Genomic DNA, 22,085 nt, shown 5'->3' on the forward strand with positions numbered 1-22,085 from the left:
CGGGGCCGGGGCGGGCGGGAGCCCGAGCCCGGGGCCGGGGCCGGGCCCGCGGTCGGGCCTGGACGTTCGGGTGGAGGCCGGGGCGGGCGGGGGCGCCCTCGGGGGCGGGCCCGGAGCGTGGAGGGAGGGGCGCTCTCCTCGCGGACCCTCCGGGCGCTGCGCTGGAGCTGCGATCGATGAGCGGGGACAGTGAGGGAGGCAGGGAGGCGTTTCACCCACTCGCTTTACCGAAAGGTGGCTTTACCTTTTGGGGCCTCCCTTCTCATGAAGTTGGGGCAGAACTTTGTGCCTTGACCTGTTGTCTCAGCCGCTTCCGGAGCGGCGAGAGTGCGCTTCTTCCTTGTATCCCCCCTCCTCTTCTTCGTCAGCCCTCTTCCTCCACCCTTTCCCCTCTTCAGGCCCTTCTAGTCTCCTCCTCACCTTAGGGCCTCATTCCCTTCTTTCCTTTCCTTTCCTTCTTGTCTCCCTGTTCTTTTTTTAGGTGTAGCTTTGATGTTCTGCCCGAGCAAGAAACAGATTTAGCAATAATCCTGGCCCCTGATCTGGGGAGAAACTGAGCCAAGGGGGACCTGAGGAGTCTGGGGCCATCCTTAGGGGAAGAGAGGCCACTGATGCCGACCCGTGCATTTGGAACGCTGTTTGTCCAAACCCATGTGGGTTTGAAGCTGATTCTTCAGAGGCTGTCTGGGTGACCTGTGAGGCTAGTTAATAGATGAAGTTTCTGGGGAAGGAAGGAAGGAGTTCTGGAACTGGAAGGGAGGAGAGCCATCTTGGGAAGTGAGTAAGAGGAAGTGATGTAAGTGAGGAGGAATGGGTCATTGGCTTCATAGTAAGTATTGTTGGTTGAGTTGTTACTGGCTGAATGGAATCAGCAAAGTAGAAGAAACTTTTTTTTTTTTAATGAAAAGTTAATTGTGGAACAGCAAGCAGCAGGTGCTCAGCAGGGCCTCCCCAGAATCGTGAGGTTAGTGCAGATGGTCCGGCAGGGGGACTGCACAGAGGGTGGGAAGGAAGCCCATCTCCTGCTCCAACAGCAGTTGAGGAACCTGAAGTTCACAAAGGTCCAGAGCTGCACCTGGATATTCCAGGTGGCCAATAGTGGAGTGGGGACAGGACTGACTTCTCTTCCAGTGATCTTCCCACCCTGCCCCACTGTCTTTTCTACCTAAAAGGTAGGATTTTGAGGACAACGAATTTAGAAATCGTACTGTAGCAGTCTTTAAAGATTAAAACTACCACATACATAAGCATACTGTGTGACCAAAAACCAGTACAACAGAAACATCTTGGACAACCTGTTGCACATGGTTGTAATTGGGATAGACTATATTATATTCATCCAAGAAGCGAATAGAGCATTTCAAACCATCTATGATTTGGTTTTTAAGCCCTTAGTATTTTGAGATCGGTAAGAAATGATAGTTTTGTGGTTATTTTTATGTCTTGTATAAATTAGAGAATTTTCAAAACATTTTCTACCTTTTTTTTCCCCAGTTTCTAACTACCCATTATTTATATTGAAATATGACAATGTGTTCTCTTTTGCTGTTATTTCAAATGGGCTACCAAATTCCATATATAATAGAATATATCAACCTGGCTTGAAATTAGACCTTTTCACACTTGGAAATCATGTGCTTCCCCGCTCCTCAGTGGGTCCTGAAGTTCAAGAGATTTCTGTGTCATAGTTTGGACTTGCCAGAGACCTTGATATAGTATGAACATAAATTGTTAAGAAAGAGTAAGTTAGGTTTATACTGGAAGTTTATCAATTAAAATGACTGTAATTTGTCTTAAATACATGAGCTCCTGAGGAAAGGCTGCACAACTTACCCCTTTGCCTCCCTTACCTGTCTCCAGAAACTCTTTATAGAGGAACACAGTTTTTCACAAGACAAAGGTTATTGGTCTGGGATCCACATTCACTGTCTTGAGTGAGAAAATCTGGAAGCCATTTCACTTAATAGAATACGTGTATGTTACACAGGAATGCTTAAAGAATATTCCTTGGCAGGCTGTATCTGTCCTGCCTTTTTGTCCTGGCAATGTGGCTTCAGATATTGTCCTCATTTTTCTAGGATTCTTTCCCTGAAAGCATGACTAAGTTTTGTTTTCTACCGTTTGTTTGATTTCTTTTCTTTTTTTTTTTTTAAGTAAGAGCAGTGAAAGAGGCACCAGGAACAGCTGATCTCAGTCACCTACTGAGTGGCTAGTTCCAATCCTAGTTTCTGAAAGTAACAGTTTGGAAGGTTTATTTTGGAGGAATTTTTGGCTTTTGAAATTGAAGTTAACAAACTAATAAGTGGTAGAGTATCGCTTAAATGAAAATGTCAAGGACTGAAGTCCTCCACTGGATGTCGCTCAGCTTGTGGGAAGCCTGTGATTTGGCAATGTCTGTTTTAAAATACATCTCCAAAAGGGGTAGACGAAAGAGAGGGACTTGATTTTCCAAGTCTTCCATTTGTAGCATTGATGTTGTTAGTGTCCAGAAAAGTTATGGAGACGCTTGTTTAACAGATTCTTCTAGATTACAGATATTATTTTGTGGGAAGGTCACTTCTTTCCACTTTCTCCTCATCAGTAAATTGAGAGGCTTGATTGTGGATGGGTTTTAAGGATCCCTCAACCTTAAAGTTTTAGGTCATTCTGCCTGCTGGGTAGAGGGCGTGTTGGAGGAGGGCAGGACAGTCACCCAGGAGGATATTGTCCAACAGCAGTGGCCTGTGGAGAGCAGACTGGTCAGCCATCGGGACTTGGTGTGACCCGTGGGCCGGAGGTGTTGCGGGGAAGTTAAGGTTACTCCCAAATCTCTAGTTTGGGTTCAGAGTGAACAGTGATTGCATTATGGGGAAAAGATTAGAGAAGGATTCGGTTTGGGGGCAAAGGATGAAATCTTGCTTTGGCTCCTGTGGAGTTTTCGAGGCTGTAGGTGGAGACCCAGGGCTGAAATGCTGTGAGCCAAGGGAAAGGGCCTGCTGGGGCCTTGAGCTTACTAGCTAGAGCCCCGGGGTCTACCAGGTCTCGGCAGTTCCCATTGTTTCCTTTTTATGGGTGTGGACCGATGCTGCTTAACCCTCTAATCAAGTAAGAAGATAATGGAAAGGGAAAGCCTTTCGGGACTAATTATTGATAAGAAGGCAGAGAAAAGAAAAAGGAGTTAAGAAAAAGATCTGATTCACATTTGAGGGGTTTTTTTGGTTGTTGTTTTAGTGGGAATCCCTGTCTTTTAGATACTGAACAGTCAAGTTTAATTCCGCCGCAGGCTTGCAGTCAAAGACGGTGGGTCAGACCCAAATGTTTGTTTTAGCCCCTCCCAAAACCCTCCTGTCAACCAATAAAATACCAGAAGATACTGTAAAAGGTTGAAACCCATTGGATAGGGAGAATAAGGAAGGAGTCACTGGCAGCAACATTTTGGAAACTAGCAAGGAGTACAGGAAAGTGGATCCCGAGTCTCTAGTGGAGAAAGCAGAGAGCCAGCCTAGTTTAAACTGCAGAATCCCCAGAAGGCTCAGGACTGGCAGTCGAATAAAGGGGGACGGGATGAAAATGAAGAGGATTGGCCCAAAGCATGTTCCAGAAGCACTCCCTCTCCCATCCTGGCCAAGGACTTGGACTTTGTCTCCAGGGTGTATAACAGGGTCTCTGGATTTTGACAGCAGGCGCAGCGGAAGGCAGCGGTATAGTAGGGAAGTAGGCTTGAGTAAATCTGTCCTTTATTATAGTGAGCTGGGTTTTCCTTTTGTCAATAAAAGATCTCACTGTGTTACCTTAAAAAAAAACTACACAAACATTTATTGGGGAATAACATTATTTAATAAGGGAATCTCAAACTTATCTGTTACTCTGCCTCTCCCATTAATATGTCTGCCATTGTATGGTTAGGCAAATCATGAGAAATTACTAAAAGCAGGATCAATCCTCAAAGAGAGATGTATGAACCTCATTGCTGGTGTTACCACCCTTTAAAAACACCTACTTTTATTGATAAAGTATATATTCATATTATACCATAATACCTGTCAAAATAAATATTTTTGCTTACATTTCTTGCTGATTGAGGTTTTATAAACCGTGCAATTAAAATTCTAGCTAAGTTGTTTGATACCCTAAACCAGTTTCGGTTTTGATGTTCTGTAAGAACATCAAAGTTCTGATGTTTGATCACCAAAGCCCAGTTTTGACAGATTCTCCTGTTAGGAGCACAGCATCAAAATCCAGGTTCTCGTTAACTAGTTAAACTCATTAACTTTGCCCATGGAAGAAGCCCTCTCTAAGTTTGTTTTCTATATAAGGCCAGTAAGTTTGGTAATTTGGTTCCTAAGTCAACAAGAAGTTTAGAATGGGAGAGGGGCTGTTAATGATGGGGGGAGGGTCACAAAGAAGTGACACCTGTCGGCAAAACAAAAGGTGGAAAATGTATTTAGAAACTCAGCACTACAATCTGGCCATCTGAGGTCAGTACACAAAACCCTCAGCTCCTTGTTAGTGTCTGAGAGGGTCACTGTACTGTAATAGTAGGGTAAGTTTAATGATGGGAGTCCAGGAAAATGTTAAGAATTTCCCATCCCCTTGTGATAGAAACACAGGAAAGCATATAATACAAGAATGACTTTTTCATTTTCTAATCAGAAATGGCGGGGGGAAAGGTATTGGTGCTTAAAATAGCAAATAGCAACCATTAGTTATCTGGAAAACATTTTCCCGAACACCAGCTTCCCAAAAGTTGTAGATTGCTGAGATTTTGTCTTATTTTTAGCTTTCCTGGATATTCTTCTATTTTTATTGGCTCATTTATTGTTTTTCAAAATATTTACAGATAACAGTACCTAATTACTTCATTGACATAATTAATTCAGTATAGTGAAGTATTTTTGCCCCCAAAAAGGGGCTGGTAGGAAGAGTTTTGTTTCTGTTTATACATCTAAGATGAACCAATTACAGCTTAAAAATTTAATAGTGCTTATAGCAGCTCCGTTCTTAGAATATATTTCTTCTGCATATGGGTGAAAGAGAGGTTGGAAAGCTCAAGTTTTTAATAGATGTAATGACCATTAGAGGGGCCCTAGTTTTTATCCTGGTGTGCAGATACTCCTGGTCTAGTCTTCTGGTTTGTCTTCTGCCTCCGCTTGTTTCCATGTCCTCCCAGACATTGAATCCACAACAGTCCCAGTAGCTGCTTCCTCGCATGTCCCACGCTTCCTGCTTTATTGGCTCATCTTCTGTTTCTCAAAGCTGTGCTTTCTTCTATTTTTTCCTGTGGTCAGTCACGTTCCAGAGAGTAGTGATCGTCTGATGAGGAACACTTCATTCGTGTCCCACGGCCCCCGTGCTGAGGGCCTGGAGAGCCCGCAAGGTCCCTTCAGGCCTCTTAGCAAACGCCACGGTGCTGAGTTGGGTGTGAGTGGCTTCACCTTTTCTTTGTAGGTCAGCTCTGTACAGATTCGAAGATAGCTTTTTGCTCCATTTTATTACCACCCCACTGCCCGGCCAGAGTGTAACATGGGTGATTGAGCTGCATGGCTGTGGCCTCGCGGAAAGGCAGAAGGGTGTCGTCATCCACTAGGCTGTAAATGTCTTTGTTTAAAGTTTGGAGTGCCGGCTAATTTAGCTTTTGGACTCTCACATAGATCAGATCACCTGAGAAACCCCACTTTATTCTGAGGGGGTCATTAGAGCCGATTACTTCCGTTTATTTGTCAAATTTATCTTTAAGGTTTTGTAGGTTTTAAATATTGTCTGTATTTTATTGGCCTTCACCCTTTCCTGGCTGCGAGGTGGGGCATCTTGCTCTGCCACTTTCCCCTTTTCTGCTTAGCCACCACTCACCTGCTACAAACTATGTGAAATTATTTGTGCTAATCTTTGGTAGAGATGATGGTAACATGGAGCTAGTTTGTGCATTATCACTGTCTATACATATCAGCTCTTATTTCTGATTTGGCTTTTTTGCAGGTCCCTAGCTGTTGGTAGTAAGTCCGGTTATAAATTTTTCTCCCTTTCTTCTGTGGATAAGCTGGAACAGATCTATGAATGCAGTAAGTGTTTGCTTTATTTTTCCCCCTTCTTAAAAAGAAAATAGACAAATTATACTTGAATTGGAATGCATTCTCAAATTCTAACACTGTGATTGAAGCCCCAATACCCCTTGACCACTACTCTTCTTTCCCCTTGATCCTCACAGATGGTACGTGTTCTCCAGGGTCTGTGCATGTGCGTACTTACACGTGTACATGTAGAAACACTTGTTTTATGGGTGATTTTTTTTCCAACACTCGATACCGTGCTGTATGTATTATGCTGTCATTTCTCCCCACTTTAAATGCCATTATTTAAATCATTTGGGTTTCTGTTACAAAGGGCTTCCAGAAAATTGAAAACCTCACAGCCCCCGTAGGAATGATTTGTTTTCTTCTGTTGTCATTTTATGGCAGTCAGGTCGCCCACATGTCAGCGACGATACGGGATTGTGGAAGGGTCATGTGAGTTTTGACTTCTTGCTCAGTCACTTACTTGTGAGTTCGGATAGATTGCTTCATCCTGGACCTGAGTTCCTTTGGTTTTCTTGTGTGTGTGTCTGTGTATGGTAGTGCTTGCTGATTACATGGTAGGTACAGACCCCTCCTCCCCAGAATGAATATGCTAGAAAGCTTGGGGCTCTTCCTACATACATAACTTGTTTCCTATGCACTCACGTAGTTACACACATGTAACAGATACGCACATAAAAATATACTTTTGTTTTTGTGTGTGGTTTCATTTTATAGAAGTGAGCTTGTAATACACTGTTCTTTATTTTTGTTTTTAAAAACATGATCTCTTTTAAACTGAGGTGACTGTGGATTACGTGCAGATGTTGGAAATAATACAGATCCCTTATACCCTTCTCCCAGTTTCCCCCAATGGTAACGTTTTGCAAAAGCACAGGATAGTGTCAGAGCCCGGAGGGCGACATTGATGGGACCCATTGCTCCCATTCAGGTTGCCCCAGTTTCACTTGTACACGCACATGTTTTGTAAGTTCTGTACAGTCTTAACGCCCGTGCGGTTCCTGTTTCCACCACAAGCAAGACGCTGGACAGTTCCGACACGGTGGGATCCTTCCTGCTGTCCTTTTATCACCACACCTGTCTCCCTCCCACCCCCCCACCCTCACCCCTGCTAACCACGAATCTGTCCCCCGTTTCTTAAATTTTGTCATTTCAAAAATGCTGTTGCATGCGTGTCGGGAGTTCCTTTTTATGACTGAGAAGTATTCCATGGGTGTGGATGGACCACAGTTTACCAGTCCCCTGGTGAAGGGCATCTGGGCTGATTCTAGTTTTTCGCTATTAAAATAAAGCTGCTGTGAACAGAGCTTTGGGTGGACATAAGTTTTTATCTCTCTGGGATAAATAAGAGTACAATTGCTGGGTCATATGGTGCCCCCAGTTCTCTCTCTCTCTCTTTTTTTTTTTTTTTAAAGATTTTATTTATTTATTTGAGAGCGAGAATGAGAGAGAGAGAGAGAGAGCACATGAGAGGGGGGAGGGTCAGAGGGAGAAGCAGACTCCCCGCTGAGCAGGGAGCCCGATGCGGGACTCGATCCTGGGACTCCAGGATTGTGACCCGAGCCGAAGGCAGTCGCCTAACCGACTGAGCCACCCAGGTGCCCTCTCTCTCTCTCTCTCTTTAAAGAAGCTGCCTGAGTATCTTCCAGATGGCTGTACCATTTTATATTCCCACCGGCATTGTAGGAGAGATCAAGTTCCTGTCTGTCTTTGCTGGCATTTGGTGTTATAGCTCTTTTTCACTGTGGTCGCCTGAAAGATAGGAGCAGTGCGGTCTCGTGGTTCTGATTTCCTTTTCTTTAACAGCTAATGATACTGAGTATCTTTCCATGTGCTTGTTTGCCATGTGTATATTCTCTTCAGTGAAATGTCCACATTTTTGCCCACATTCTCATTGGATTATTTGAGTTTTTTTGATGCTGAGTTTTGAGAGTTCTTTATATATTCTGGATACTAGTCCTTTGTCAGACATGTGGTTTGTAAATATTTTCTCTATATATAATAAGCAATCCTGAATCCTGCCCATGGCCTGACCTCAGTTAAGAATCCTTGTTAGAGGGACGCCTGGGTGGCTCAGTCGGTTAAGCGTCTGCCTTCAGCTCAGGTCATGATCCCAGGGTCCTGGGATCGAGTCCCGCACCGGGCTCCCTGCTCTGTGGGGAGCCTGCTTCTCCCTCTGCCTCTGCCTCTCTCTCTCTATCTCTCATGAATAAATAAATAAAATCTTAAAAAAAAAAAAAAGAATTCTTGTTAGAGAGGGGCGCCTGGGTGACTCAGTCGTTAAGCGTCTGCCTTCGGCTCAGGTCATGATCCCAGGGTCCTGGGATCGAGCCCCGCATCGGGCTTCCTGCTCGGCCGAAAGCCTGCTTCTCCCTCTCCCACTCCTCCTGCTTGTGTTCCCTCTCTCGCTGTGTCTCTCTCTGTCAAATAAATAAAATCTTAAAAAAGAATCCTTGTTAGAGAATTAGGAGTTCCATATGCAGAGCATACTTCTTGTAATTGGTCACACTGGAATATGCATTCAGGGAGAGATTGAATACTTAGCATTTCAGCTATGTGAGCATGCGGTTGTGGGCAGTCGGGTTTCCTCCTTATTAACAATATCAGTACCTCCTTTCTGAGCAAGTGTTCCAGTGTTGCCAACTTTCCTTTCTTGATGGTTTGGTGTTTCATTTTGGAATTCTACTCTACCTACCAATATCTCGGAAGAAGGGGAAGATTGGGCGAGTAGAAGCGAACAGGCTTCTCATTTCATTCTTGGTTCCGTTCACTCCATGAACACGTCTCGAGGACCTGCTGTGTGCCAGCCCTGTTCTGCATGTGGAGATGCAGTGGCGGCCACGTTCCTGGCCCCATGACACTCACATGTAAATGGAGGGAGACGAAGAACAGAATTACATTTGTGTCCAGTGTTAGGCTGGGGACACGACGACAAGCACAGACACAAATACCACCTCCCACCCCTGCATCCCCACCCCTGTTAGCCTAAGATGAAGACGTCCGGGAAAATGTCATTTCTTCTGCCAGTTACTGGAAATTGAGTTCTTGTGGTCCGCCGGGAGGTCAGAGGCTTTCCAGGGTCCCTCCCAGGCCTCGGCCTCCTCTCTTCAGTAGGCCTCCGGGTGACCCCTCACCTCCATCAGTGGAGTGTCTGACTTCCCCAAGTCTGTTGTTTGTTGCTGCCCCAAAGGCTAGCACCCAGGCCCTTCCTAGGGAGCTCATCAGTGTCTCTGACTCATACTTCCTGTGGGTTGCCTTAGAGTTTACTCCTTTTTTGTCCTCAGACTTGGCCTGCTGATGCTTACTAAATCTTCTTTTCAAAAAGCCTCTTTTCTAGTATGTAGCTAGAAGATGTGATCTGGGTGATAAAACGGCTGTGAACTCGTGTGCTTGCTTATCTCAGGTGGCTGTCAGTATTTTGAAAAATCTCCAAACTGGTCACTCCCATGGTTCCACATAGGATTGTTCCCTGTAGGGGATTTCTTCAAAGAAGGGTAGCCTGATTTCTGGATTCCGTCAGGCTTTTATGAATGACTAAAATGTTTACTAACTCTACATCCCAGTGAGCCCCTGAATTGTGCAACGAAAGTGTGGCTGTTATGACCAGGGTCATCTGCTCTGAAATCTGCAGAATTACCACCCCCCCCAGCCCCCATTTGGAGACCCAGTGCTGAGAAGGGGTGTAAGAATACCAAAGCCTGGTCTTTACTCTTCCTCAGATGGAATCAGTTCAGTGACTAATCTGTTCCTTGAGCTTTATTTATGGATTTTTGGTGCCTCGATTTTTAAAGGTTTTTGATGGAACAAAATGTGATGTCTTGATAATATTGTGAAAAGCATGGGTATTTAATGACCAACATGGTAAGGTGGAAGGTTTCTTTGCTCTTCTTAGTGAACTTTGACCCTTAGAAATAGGTGATGAAAACGACAAAGAACTTTTTGAGGGTTAATACTTTAAACTGGAAGCGATGAAATTCTTTTGCTCTGGGACCTTGTCCAGCTCTCCTCTCTCTCACACACTTTTATTGAGTAGATCAAAGAATGTCCGTTTGGAAACACATTAGCTACCGAATCAAGATGGTTTTCTGGAATTTTTCTACAAATAGAAGCAAAGAATACATTTGATGCCTCGCGATTTGGTGCAGGCTCATAATCTCAGCTGCGTATCACAATCTCAGACTTTCGCTCTCGGTCACTGTTGCTGTTACGGAAAGAATGAGCCAGAACTGGTCTTGGGAAGAACAAGATGAACAACTGCTTGTTCTTCTCTTGGTTATTTAAACAAAAAAAACCCTTCGCCCAAAAATAGTGGAAGATTTTTTTCCCATCTATATTGTAATCTCTCAAGTTGCAGGAACTCCCATGTATGCTTTGCCTTTGTGTGTGCGCCCTTTTGTCCTGTCACTCTCTCGCTCTGTCCTTTGTGTGTGGAGATACATAATGTGCAAACGTGTGGTCTCCCTTCCCTGAAATGTTACTGCAATGAAATCCTACCCCCTTAGACAAAATAAAGGGTGTAGAGATGTTATTTGTAAAATATCCCGTAAGTTGGGAGGAAAAGTTGGCTTTTTCACATTCTACATTGTTTATGTTTGCATTTCTAAGTGTCTGAGCTAGGAAAACATAGCTCAGGAAGCGTTCAGTTCCGAAATCGAGCAGAGCAGACTGTTCTTACCTGCGCAAAGGGGACCGGTGCCTGCTTTGTCAACAGCAGCGTCTCCACAGACCTAGAGCACCTTTCACCTGAAAACCCGCCGTCGTTGACCCTGCAGGCTGTCATCTGCATCTGAAGGTCTGAGAAATGGTGCTTTTGAGATTGTTCTGATTTGACAGACAGCCCTGGTTGGACTCTTCATTTCCGTGAGCTATGTGGTTTTGGACCTTGGGGGGAGAAATCCAGTGGCCTTTCTCTGCCTGAATCCGTTGTGAGGAAGATCGGGCTCTTGCCTCTCTGTAGAGCTGCGGGCAACCGGCAGATGCGCCTCCTTGGATGTGTGTCCTGTCTCTTACTTCCTGGTTTCTTCCCTCAGCGCTCTAGAAGTTTTGTCCTTGTCAGCTCTGAGCAGCACCCGCAGAAGCAAAACAGCATTCTTTTTTAAATCAAGTAATTCGTTTCTTAAAGTTTTGGATAGGTAATCTCTGGGAAGAACATTTGTCGGAAACTGGCCGGGCCTCCTAGAATGGGCCTTGAAGGCCAAGCTTTGAGTGACACTTGAGGTCACTGAGGTTTATGTTCAGACTTCCTCAGGGGTGGGTCGAGTAAGTGTTTAGTGGGGCCCGAGCCTCCGTGACAGGCCACCTTGAATAATCCCAGACGTTTAGCCTTCTTTCTCCTGCTTTCATTGGGTGGCGGGGCCCTTGGGTTACTGGCCTGATGTCTCGTGCACCATTGTTTCGTGGGAGGGCCACGCTGGGTGTGCCTGGGTTTAGTGGGAAGTGACCGCGCATGTTTACGTGTGCAGGGGTGCTCTTGGGAGTGAGGTGTCGTGTAAGAATGTTAAAGAGCTCCTTGAAATTCTGCAGTAGAAAATTAACAGGCCTAAACCACCGATAGCGCAGAGATAGGTCGCGTTATGAAGGGGTGCTCCTGAAATGGTGGAGGCACTTGGTGCTGGACAGAAAGGCGCTCTGCAGCCGGTCCTCATGTGTTGTTAACCGCTTCCCAAGTGGTGACAGAAACAGGTTAGCTGCAGGGTCACCCGATTCATCTGCCCTTTACACGAGGGCCTTGGCCTTTTCCTGGTTCCTGGCTCCTTTGGAAGTCTGATGAGACCTGTGGTGGTTTCAGAGACCCCAAAGCCCGCGGGAGAGTTCTAGGCCTCGGGGCGTCGGGGTCTCCAAGAAGACCCCCCCCCCAGTCTGCCCCTGCCAGGAGGCTCCGCCCGACAACTTGCGTCCACCCTCCGCCCCTGCCGCCCTACACTTCTTACCTCATATCTTAACACATTGGCCAGAATTCCAGTTCTGCGATAGTCTGCACAGTTCAACAGCTTTTTCGAGATGTAATTTATATGCTGTAAAAATCACTGGTTTAAAGCGTACAAGTCAGCGGGTTTTAATATATTTCCTAAGTTGTACAACATACCATAATCTAATTTGTAGACCTGTTTATCCCCAAAAGAAGCCCTGAGTCCCTCAGTAGCCACGGGCCACCTCCCTTGCAGCCCTATCTGCTTTCTGCCCCTGCGCATCGGCCGCTCTGGGCGGCTCAGATAAATGGAATCAGATGTGACTGGCTTCTTCACTTTGAGTGTTTTCAAGGTTCATCCACGTGGGAGCGTGTCTCAGCACTTCATTTCTTTTATTGCTCAGTAATATCCCCTTCCTCGGACACACCACGTTTTGTTGAGGGACACTCGGGTGGTTTCTCCTTTGGGGCTGTTGTAAATGGTGCTGCTGTGAGCATTTGTGTGGACGTGTGTTTTCATGTCTCTTGAGGAGAGAGATGCCTGTCGGAGTGGAATTGCTGGGTGAGATCTTCCTTTGGCCCATCTGTGTAGACGGAATCAACAGGAAAACGTGTAAATGGATAGATGCTGTCAAGTTGCCCTTAAAAAGGTTCTTATTAACAGGGTCTGAGTGCCTGTATTCTCATGTACTACAACACTAGGCGTTAGCAAACACTTAATATTATGAGTCTGAGATAAAAAGTACATTTATTTGCCTTTACATTTTTTAAATCATACCTGAAATGGAACTCTTTTTTTCATGTGGTCATTTGCTTTTTTTTTTTTTTTAAAGATTTTATTTATTTATTTGAGACAGAGAGAATGAGAGACAGAGAGCATGAGAGGGAGGAGGGTCAGAGGGAGAAGCAGACTCCCCGCCGAGCAGGGAGCCCGATGCGGGACTCGATCCCGGGACTCCAGGATCATGACCTGAGCCGAAGGCAGTCGCTTAACCAACTGAGCCACCCAGGCGCCCTGCTTTTTTTTTTTTAACTGCTTGTTTCTTTCTTGTTTTTTAACTGTTCCTTTGCCTCCTTTTCTATTGGACTATTTGTCTGATAATAAAATAAATAAATAATAAATTTGATTTAAAGCAAATTAGCCATTTGTTGTGAGTTGCAACTATTTCTCCTGGATTGTTTGCTTTTTGACCTTGTTTATGGTCTTTTTGCCGGGTTGAAGTCTTGAGTTTTTGTCTATTCAGATGTATTTGTCTGCTCTCCGAAGGCTTCCATGCTTTTTGGAGTACCAGAAGGGCGTTTCCTATTTCAGGGGTGTGTAAAACATTCTCCCATGGCGTCTTCAGTTCTTCGGTATCGTATTTTACATTAAATACTCAATCCACCCGGAATTTATTTTGATGTTATGAGATCTTTCATTTGTATTCATAGGCTGGAAAAAATGGTTTTCCCATGTCCTTAGTTATTTAGAGGGGCCTACTGAAGTATTTAGGGATGAAATGTCAAGATAATAATGAGCCTCGGGGTGCCTGGGTGGCTCAGTCGTTAAGCGTCTGCCTTCAGCTCAGGTCATGATCCCAGAGTCCTGGGATCAAGCCCCGCACCGGGCTCCCTGCTCGGCGGGAAGCCTGCTTCTCCCTCTCCCACTCCCCCTGCTTGTGTTCCCTCTCTCCCTCTCTCTCTGACAAATAAAATCTTTAAAAAAAATTATATACAAAAGATTGGGATTACTATAATACATGTAATTAGAATAGGCTACTGTGGGGCACCTGGGCGGCTCAGTCATTAAGCGTCTGCCTTCGGCTCAGGTCATGATCCCAGGGTCCAGGGATCGAGCCCCTCATCGGGCTCCCTGCTCCGTGGGAAGCCTGCTTCTCCCTCTCCCACTGCTTGTGTTCCCTCTCTCGCTGTGTCTCTGTCAAATAAACAAATAAAATCTTAAAAAAAAAAAAAAAGATAATAATGAGTCTCTTTGAAACTTCAAAAAAAAAAAACATAGTTGAAGCTAAATGGCAGAGATAAATTTGTTCAAAGTGATGGATATAGGAGGTTCATTATACTGTTCTCTTTTGTGAGTATTTGCAGTTAAAAATGGCTTTATGGCCTCCAACATCCCCCCATTTAAAAAAATTCTAAAATCACATCCGCATTTTTTTCTCTATTAAAATTTCAAAAATTTTTTCAGATTTGTAGTTGGTAGAAAAAAATAAGCCAACACCCCAACCCACTAGTTGTTCACTTTCTCTACACTTGGATTTAAGCAGATGAATAACATATCCTGTCCTCTTCCCACCATTTTGTTAATGGACATTTTCAAACACAGAGAAGTTGAAAGCGCTTTGCAGTGCCCCCATATGTCCACCTTAGGGTCTGCTGTTAACACTTTACTAGTCATCCTGTCACACATCCGTCCGTCCGCCGATCCATCCTTTGTGTGCGTGTCCCGGGGAATGCTGCATCAGTGCGTACTTCCTTGAATACTTGGCCATAAATGTTACTCAGGAGAGTTCAGGGTGCGTTTGTTTATTTTGAGGTGATATTGACATACAATGGAATGTATAAATCTTGAGTAGACATTTTGTGTTTTGACAAATCCTGCATCTCCTATCAGGGTTTACCATCACCCCAGAAAGTTCCCTCCTACCCCCCCCCCCCCCAATCAATTCCAGCTCCCGTTCACCTTCTAAGAGGCAAGGAGCGTTCTGGGTATTTCCTGCTGTAGATTAGTTTTGCCTGTAATAGAACATCATGTAAATGCAGCATGTACTCTTCTGGTAAGATTTCTTTCACTCAGCATAGTGTTTCTGAGGTTTACCCACATTCTTGCATGTCTCAGTTGCCCACTATATAAATACATGAGTTTGTCCATCCTTCTATTGACGAACATCTGCACTTTTTCCATTTTTAGCTGTCATGAATATAGTTGTTATGAACATTCTTGTACAAATCTCTCTGTGAACGTGTTTTCATTTACCTTAAGTAAATATCTAGGAGTGCAAAGTGTGTTCTGTTTTATGAGAAACTTCTGGACTCTCCTCTAAGAGGCTATCCCATTTTGTATTCCCACCAGTGCTGTATGAGAGCCTGGCCCTGCATCCTCATCAATGTTTGGTGTTACTAATCTTTTTAATTTTAGCCATTTTGATGTTTTTTTAGTGATACCTCCTTGTGGGTTTTTTAAAATTTTATTTATTTATTTACAGATAGCGGGGGGAACAGAGGGAGAGGGAGAGAAAGAATCTCAAGACTCCCGCTGAGCACGAGTCGGACTAGGGGCTCGATCCCCTGACCCTGAGATCATGACCTAGCCAAAATCGAGAGTCAGATGCTTAACCGACTGAGCCACTAAGGTGCCCCTGGTAGTTCTATTATTTTTTCAGGAACCTCCCTACTTTCCATAGTGGATGCACTGATTTACATTCCCACCAGCAGTGTACGAAGGTTCCCTTTTTTCCACACCCTTGCCAACACTTGTCATATTGTGATGATTAGTCATGTTGAGCGTCTTTTCATGTTCCTGTTGGCCATCTGTATGTCTTTGGAAAAATGTCTATCCTAGTCCCCCGCCCATTTTTTAATTGGGGTATTTGGGTTTTTGGTGTTGAGTTGTATAAGTTTTTTAAAAAATATATTTTGCATATTAACCTGTTATCTAATATATGATCTGCAAATATCTTCTCCCATTTAGTATGTAGCCTTTTCATTTTGCTGATGGTTTCCTTTGCTGTGCAAAAGCATTTTAGTTTCATATAATCCCATTTGTTTATTTTGACTTTTGTTTCCCTTGCCTGAGGAGACTGGTCCAGAAAAATGTTGCTAAAACCAGTGTCAAAGAGCTACTGCCTGTGGTGTCTTCTGGGAGTTTCATGGCTTCAGGTCTCACATTTAGGTCTTTAGTCCATTTTTAATTTTTTTGTGTATGGTGTGAGAAAGTGGTCCAGTTTTCCCAGCACCATGTTTTGAAGAGACCGTCTTTTCCCCATTGTATATTCTTGCCTCCTTTGACGTAGATCGGTTGACCTTGTGTGTGTGAGGTTTTTTCTGGGCTCTCTGTTCTGTTGGTCTCTGTGTCTGTTTTGCGCCAGGACCATACTGTTTTGGTTCCTGTAGTTTCATAGTGTAGTTTGAAATCAGAGAGCATAATTCCAACCTAGTTGTTCTTTCTGAAGATTGCTTTGGCTATTTGGAATCTTTTGTGGTTCCATACAAATTTTAGGATTCTTTTTTCTAATTCTGTGAAAATGCCTTTGGTATTTTGATAGGGATTGTGTTGAATCTCTAGATTGCGTTGGGTAGTATGAGCATTTTAACAATATTAATTCTTCCAATCTGTGAACCTGGAATATCTTTCCATTTATTTGTGTCTTTTCCAGTTTCTGTCATTGTGTCTTATAATTTTCAGAGTACATGTCTTTCACCACCTTGGTTAAATTTATTCCTAGGTATTTTGATATTCTCTTAATGCAATTGTAAACGGGATTATTTTCTTAATTTCTTTTTCTGATAGCTCATTATTAGTGTGTAGAAACACGACTGATTTCTATATGTTAATTTTGTCATTTGTGATTACTGAATTCATTTATAAGTTCTGTAGGTTTTTGGTGGAGTCTTTAGGGTTTTACGTATTGTAGTATCATGTGATCAGTAAAGAGTGATAGTTTTACTTCTTCCTTTCCAATGTGGATGTGCCCCCTCCCCCTGTTTTAAGGCCTTCTAGAAAACACTTGGTCACATGGAGAGGCATGAGGACCATTTTTGTTAGAATCCCATGACTGGCATGGCTCTGCATGAGGTTGATTGAGCTCTTTTCAGATCCCAGGGAGATTACATCAGGCAGTCTACTGGAAAACCGGGACAGATTTTTCTCTCCGCACTAGGGAAAAAACTGCCACTCGTGTGGCAGGATGGACAGTGGTTTGCATCTATCTATCTTTTTATCTACCTACCTACGTACCTTTTTTTTTTTTAACTGAACGATGGTTGACACACAACGTTCCGTTAGTTTCAGGTGTACAACGTAGTGATTCCACAACTCTCATGGCATGCTGTGCTCACCCCAAGTGCAGCCACCATCTGTCACCGTCCAGCGCGACTGCGCCACCACCCACTGTTCCCTGCGCTGTGACTTACTCCATAACGAGAGCTTCTCCTACTCCCCGCCACCCATTCTTGCCCGTCCTTCCAGCTCCCTTCCCTCTGTCAGCCACCACTTTGTTCTCTGTATTTATGAGTCTGTTTCTGGGGTGGCTTTTTTTTTTTTGGTTTTAGGTTCCACATGTAAGGAAAACCACATGGTATTCGTCTCTGGTAGAATACCCTTTAAGGTGCATCCCTGTTGTTGCAGATGGCAAGAGCTCACTCTTCTTCCATGGCTGAATACTATCCCCGTGTATGTGTGTACCACGTCTTCTTTATCCATTCACTCATCGGTGAACACTTGGGTTGCTTCCAGATCTTGGCTGTTGTAAATAATGCTACAGTAAATGTAGGGATGCATACATCTTTTCGAAGTAGTGTTTCATTTTCTTTGGGTAAATACCCAGTGGTAGAATTCCTGGATCGTATGGTGTTTCCATTTTTAATTTTTCGAGGAGCTTCCGTGCTATTTTCTACAGTGGCTGCACCAATTTACATTCCCACCAGCAGTGCACCAGGGCTCCCTTTTCCCCACATCCTCGCCAACATTTGTTATTTCTTTTTGAGGATAGCCATTCTGACTCGTGTGAGGCGGTATCTCATTGTGGTTTTAATTTGCATTTCACTAATGATTCGTGACGTTGAGCGTCTTATTTGTCTGTTGGCCATCTGCATGTCTTCTTTGAGACTATGTTTATTCAGGTCCTTTACCCAGCTTTAAATCAGATTATTTGGTTGAACCAAGTAAGTTTTTTTATATATTTTGGATACTGACCCCTTATCAGATACAGCATTTGCACGCACCTTCTCCTGTTCCGTAGGTTGTCTTTCTGTTTTGTTGGTGTCCCTCACTGTTCAGCAGCTTTTTATCTCAGTGCTGTCCCTTCCCTGAGGAGACACATGTAGAAAAATGTTGCCAAGGTTGAGGTCAAAGAGGTTTTCTCTGAGGAGTTTTATGGTTTCAGCCTTCGATCCATTTGGGATCTATTTTGTGTGTGGTGTGAGAAAGTGGCCCGGTCTCATTCTTCTGCATGTGGCTGTCCAGGTCTCCCAGCACCATTTGTTGAAGAGATTCTTTTCCCCCATTGGATATTCTTGCCTCCTTTTGCTTCTTTTTCTTTCCCGTGGCTGTGACCAGCACTTCCAACGCTGTGGTGGATAAAAGTGTCTTGTTCCTGATCTTAGAGGAGAAAGCTTTCAGTTGTTGACCATCGAGTGTGATGTTAGCTGTGGGGTTGTCGTATGGGACCTGTATTAAGTTGCGGTCCACCTTCCAGTTTCTGCATAGTTCATTCTTTCATAACCTGTCCTGTCTTCAGTCGCTCCATTAACGTGTGCTAGCTCGTGTGTGTGAAAACAGACACCCGCCTTAACCGGACACACGGTACGTGTGAGCAGTGCAAGGGCTGCCGGCCCTCCCCATGCTTCTTCACCTCTTCTTCGTAACGCGGCTTCTGCCGGCTGCCAGGGTTGTTCTCCACTTCCAACCCCGTCTTTCACAGTTCCTTCTGCCTCCACCTCTCCATCAAGATTTGTCAGGGTCACCCGCTAACATCCGCGTCTGTAGCTTCGGTGCCCGCGCCACGACGCAGCCGCTCTGGGCACAAGTTGCTGTTCTTTACCACACCATCTTCCGTCGGCTTCGGGGTCACAGGGGCCTGGCCGTCCTCTCTCGCTTAGTCTCCGTTGCCGGCTTTCCTCCTCCTCTGCCGGACCTTGAGCTGTTTCGGTGCCACCCAGGGCCCTGGGCCTGGTTCTCTTCTGTCCCTGGCCTCAGCGCCATGCTCTTATTCACCGCTCCCTCCTTGTGCCTGGAGCTCGTGGGCAGCACCTAATTGTCTGTGTTCGGTGGCTGAAGGAAGTAAGTGAGGTTGTGTCCGACAGAGGAGTACGAATCCATTCTTTGAAGAAAAAGACAGTTCTCATTGTTCCTGGCAGTCCCGTTCTGTCCAGTCGCCGTGAACTCTCAACTAGCGAATACTGAAGAGTTGCTCCCAGGGTTCCTGTGAGCCTCTGGTCAACGGTGTTTTCATCAAGTGATGAATACATGAGCTCGTTTTATGTGTTTCTATTTAAAGGCATCTTATGTGAATACATATTGTTGATTTATTGACAACGAACTCATGGCAGCAACGCTGTAACTCATGCTAAACAAAGCTTATCTGATGCACGTGACTCTCCGGGAGGCACATCGCAGCTTCTTGCCCTTGGGAGCAGCAGACGGCGCTGTGGCTGGGGCCGTGTTAACTGCGAGGTCACTGACCGAAAGCACAGAATAGACCACGCAAGGACAGTTGTTCACAGGATGAGCTGAAAACAAGAAAGCAGAGTGTACCGCCCTGTCCGGCTTCAGCTGGGAACGTATACGTCCGGCACCTCAACATTTTTTTGCCGCTTTGTGAGTGTGCACGGAAGACTGTAGAAGCACCACAAGTACTAATTTGGGCGTTACAAATACACTTTAGCAACCAGGCAAATTTGCAGATAGAGAATCTGAATAATGAGGATCGACTGTATTTGGGAATAAGTTGTTTTCACCACTGATTTAACTTAGAGGGCAGTGAATTTAAATACTTTATAAGAAATCAGTGTCCCATAGGCCAGCTTCTCTTCACTGTCTCCCAGTCCCACCGTGAATAACGCTGAGGCTCCAGCTCTTGTTTCACCACTGAGGAAATGGGTACCGGGTCTTGAAGCTAGTGAACAGGAGAGTCAGGACTGCAGTCTGATTCCCACGAGGGGCCTGCCTCTCTTGGTCCCCGTCACACCCCCGACGTGCTGAGGACCGTGGCACTGCGGCGCTTGCCCAGTGCTCATGCTAGAACGAGCACACTTGGACTTTGCCACCCGAGAGCGTGGTACTCCTTCACCATTGGCACAAATATCGTGGGTAGCATTAGCCCACTCTTTAGATGGGACCTTAGTCAAGAGATTATTGTGTTTTGTTCAATCGTATTTTGAAAGGTTTGGGAAGTAACCCAGAATCTAATCCTAGGTCTATTTTCAATCATCCAACAAACTGATAACCAGCTACTCTGGGGCCAGGCGGTGCCAGACCTGGGGTTCAGCCTGCCCTGGCCAGGGACACCACTGATTGCCCAGTGGTAATGTGATAACTGCCAGAATGAGAAGCAGAGAAAGTGATTGATTAAGAGCATCCCAACAGTCATTAAATCCTGAAGAGGGAGACCTGGGACAGGGATGGAGGAAGTGCCCTCGGCTCCTGGGCCTAAACGACCAGCCACCTCGCCCAGCCAAGTGTGGCGACCAGGAGCCCTCCCAGCAGCTTCTGGTCGTAATGTGGTGTCCCTGCCAGTTTCCGGGGGCACTAGTCAGAGAAAGCAAGTATTGGGCCCTGAAGGACATTCTCACTGCACACGATCAACTTTCTGGCTTCGGATCGGGCTCATCTGAGTTTGGTCACCCTGGCGATTGAGCTCTGCCATGTGCCAGACGGCATTGCAAAGGCTAGAGACCTGCCCAATAAAGAAAGAGCACATGTCCTGCCTGAGTGTGGCAGCAGGACCTCCCGTGATTCCGCCCCGCAGCCGAGAGTCAGGTCCTAGAAGGGACTGGCCGCCTTCTGAGATGCTGCCAGGCTGGGAGCTGCAGACACCTGCTCTGTTTGCATCAAGGTTAGCCTGCTGCTGAGGGAAGGGGAACTTGTGTTTTGTGTAAAAGTGACTGTGAGGGGCGCCTGGGTGGCTCAGTCGTTAAGCGGCTGCCTTCGGCTCAGGTCATGGTCCCAGGGTCCTGGGATCGAGCCCCGCATCGGGCTCCCTGCTCAGAGGGAAGCCTGCTTCTCCCTCTCCTATTCCCCCTGCTTGTGTTCCTTCTCTTTGTCTTTCTCTGTCAAATAAATAAATAAAATCTTTAAAAAAAATAAAAATAAATAAGTAAATAAATAAATAAAAGTGACTGTGAATCAGACCCTTGATTTCACTGCCTATTCCATTCTAAGTAACAGCAAAATCCTGTAGTTTTTCCCCACAGGCACGTATTAGGTCACTTTGTACATACATGACTCTGGCTACCACCCAGCATGCAAGCACCTCATCGTGCTGAGCACAGCAGGCCATCACATCTACATGGGAACGACTGATACCAGGCATTTTCCTAGAAAGAGTTTCTCTCTTTTAAAAGATTTATTTATTTTAGAGAGAGAGCAAGCAGAGGGAGAGGGAGAATCTCAAGCTGACTCCTCACTGAGCGCGGAGCCCAGTGTGGGCCTTGATCCCAGGACCCTGAGATCATGACGTGAGCCGAAACCAAGAGTCGGGCGCTCAACCGGCTGAGCCACACAGGCGCCCCTAGAAATAGTTTTGTCTTAATAAAAGGTCCCTTGGAGCTTGTTCTTTCATTTTCTCTAGTAGTTGGGTTTCTAACCTAACTTAAGCGTGTCTTTGTTACACCATTTAAATCCAGCAGCAGAGCTAACGGAAAGGAATCCTTTCGAGTAACTTTGTATCTTTTGTGTGAGTTTTCACGTTAGGGCATCTGATTTACAGTGGACACGTTGCTGGGGCTTCAGATAGTCAGAACTTCCAGGTCCCCTGGGCTGGACCTGTCTGGTCGTCTGTGTTCTGTGTGCCCCGCTCCGGTCCCGGGAGATTGGGTGCGGCCTCAGGTCACTGTTGGGTTGAGGAACGGGTGTGTGCGTGAAAACACCTGGCACAGCTGTACTTCCGATGGCAGAGACAGGCCGCGTGCGGAAGTAACGTGGATTGTTGCCTCTGTGATGTTTCTACAGTCCAGTCTTCTCTTTGCTTCTAGATCTGAACTTACCAGGTATTTACTACTAAAACAAGGGCAGAAATAAAGATTGGGGACGTGTGGCATTTACTGGAGGTGGGGTGGGTGTGAGGTAACATCTATGGAGGGTCTGTTCTATCTGTTATTTCTGTGCAGGATGCTGTGTGCTCTCGTTTTTAACTCGCCATCCTATGAATAGGGGTGTCCCCACTTGAAGTGGGGAGCAGGGAGGTAACGGG

The 22,085-nt window shown here is 45.4% G+C and overlaps 1 protein-coding gene across 1 annotated transcript in view; it reads left to right on the forward strand.

The window, feature by feature from the left end:
- WIPI2 (WD repeat domain, phosphoinositide interacting 2) overlaps positions 1-22,085 on the forward strand; it is a 36,080-nt gene that overhangs the window by 296 nt on the left and 13,699 nt on the right. Inside the window, exon 2 of the mRNA XM_034988296.1 lies at positions 5,956-6,038. Within this exon, the coding sequence (XP_034844187.1) occupies positions 5,956-6,038 (83 nt within the window). The remainder of the gene's footprint in view (positions 1-5,955; positions 6,039-22,085) is intronic.

The sequence above is a fragment of the Mirounga leonina genome, unplaced genomic scaffold (assembly GCF_011800145.1).
Source record: "Mirounga leonina isolate KUSES-001 unplaced genomic scaffold, KU_Mleo_1.0 Mir_454, whole genome shotgun sequence".
NCBI lineage: Eukaryota > Metazoa > Chordata > Mammalia > Carnivora > Phocidae > Mirounga > Mirounga leonina.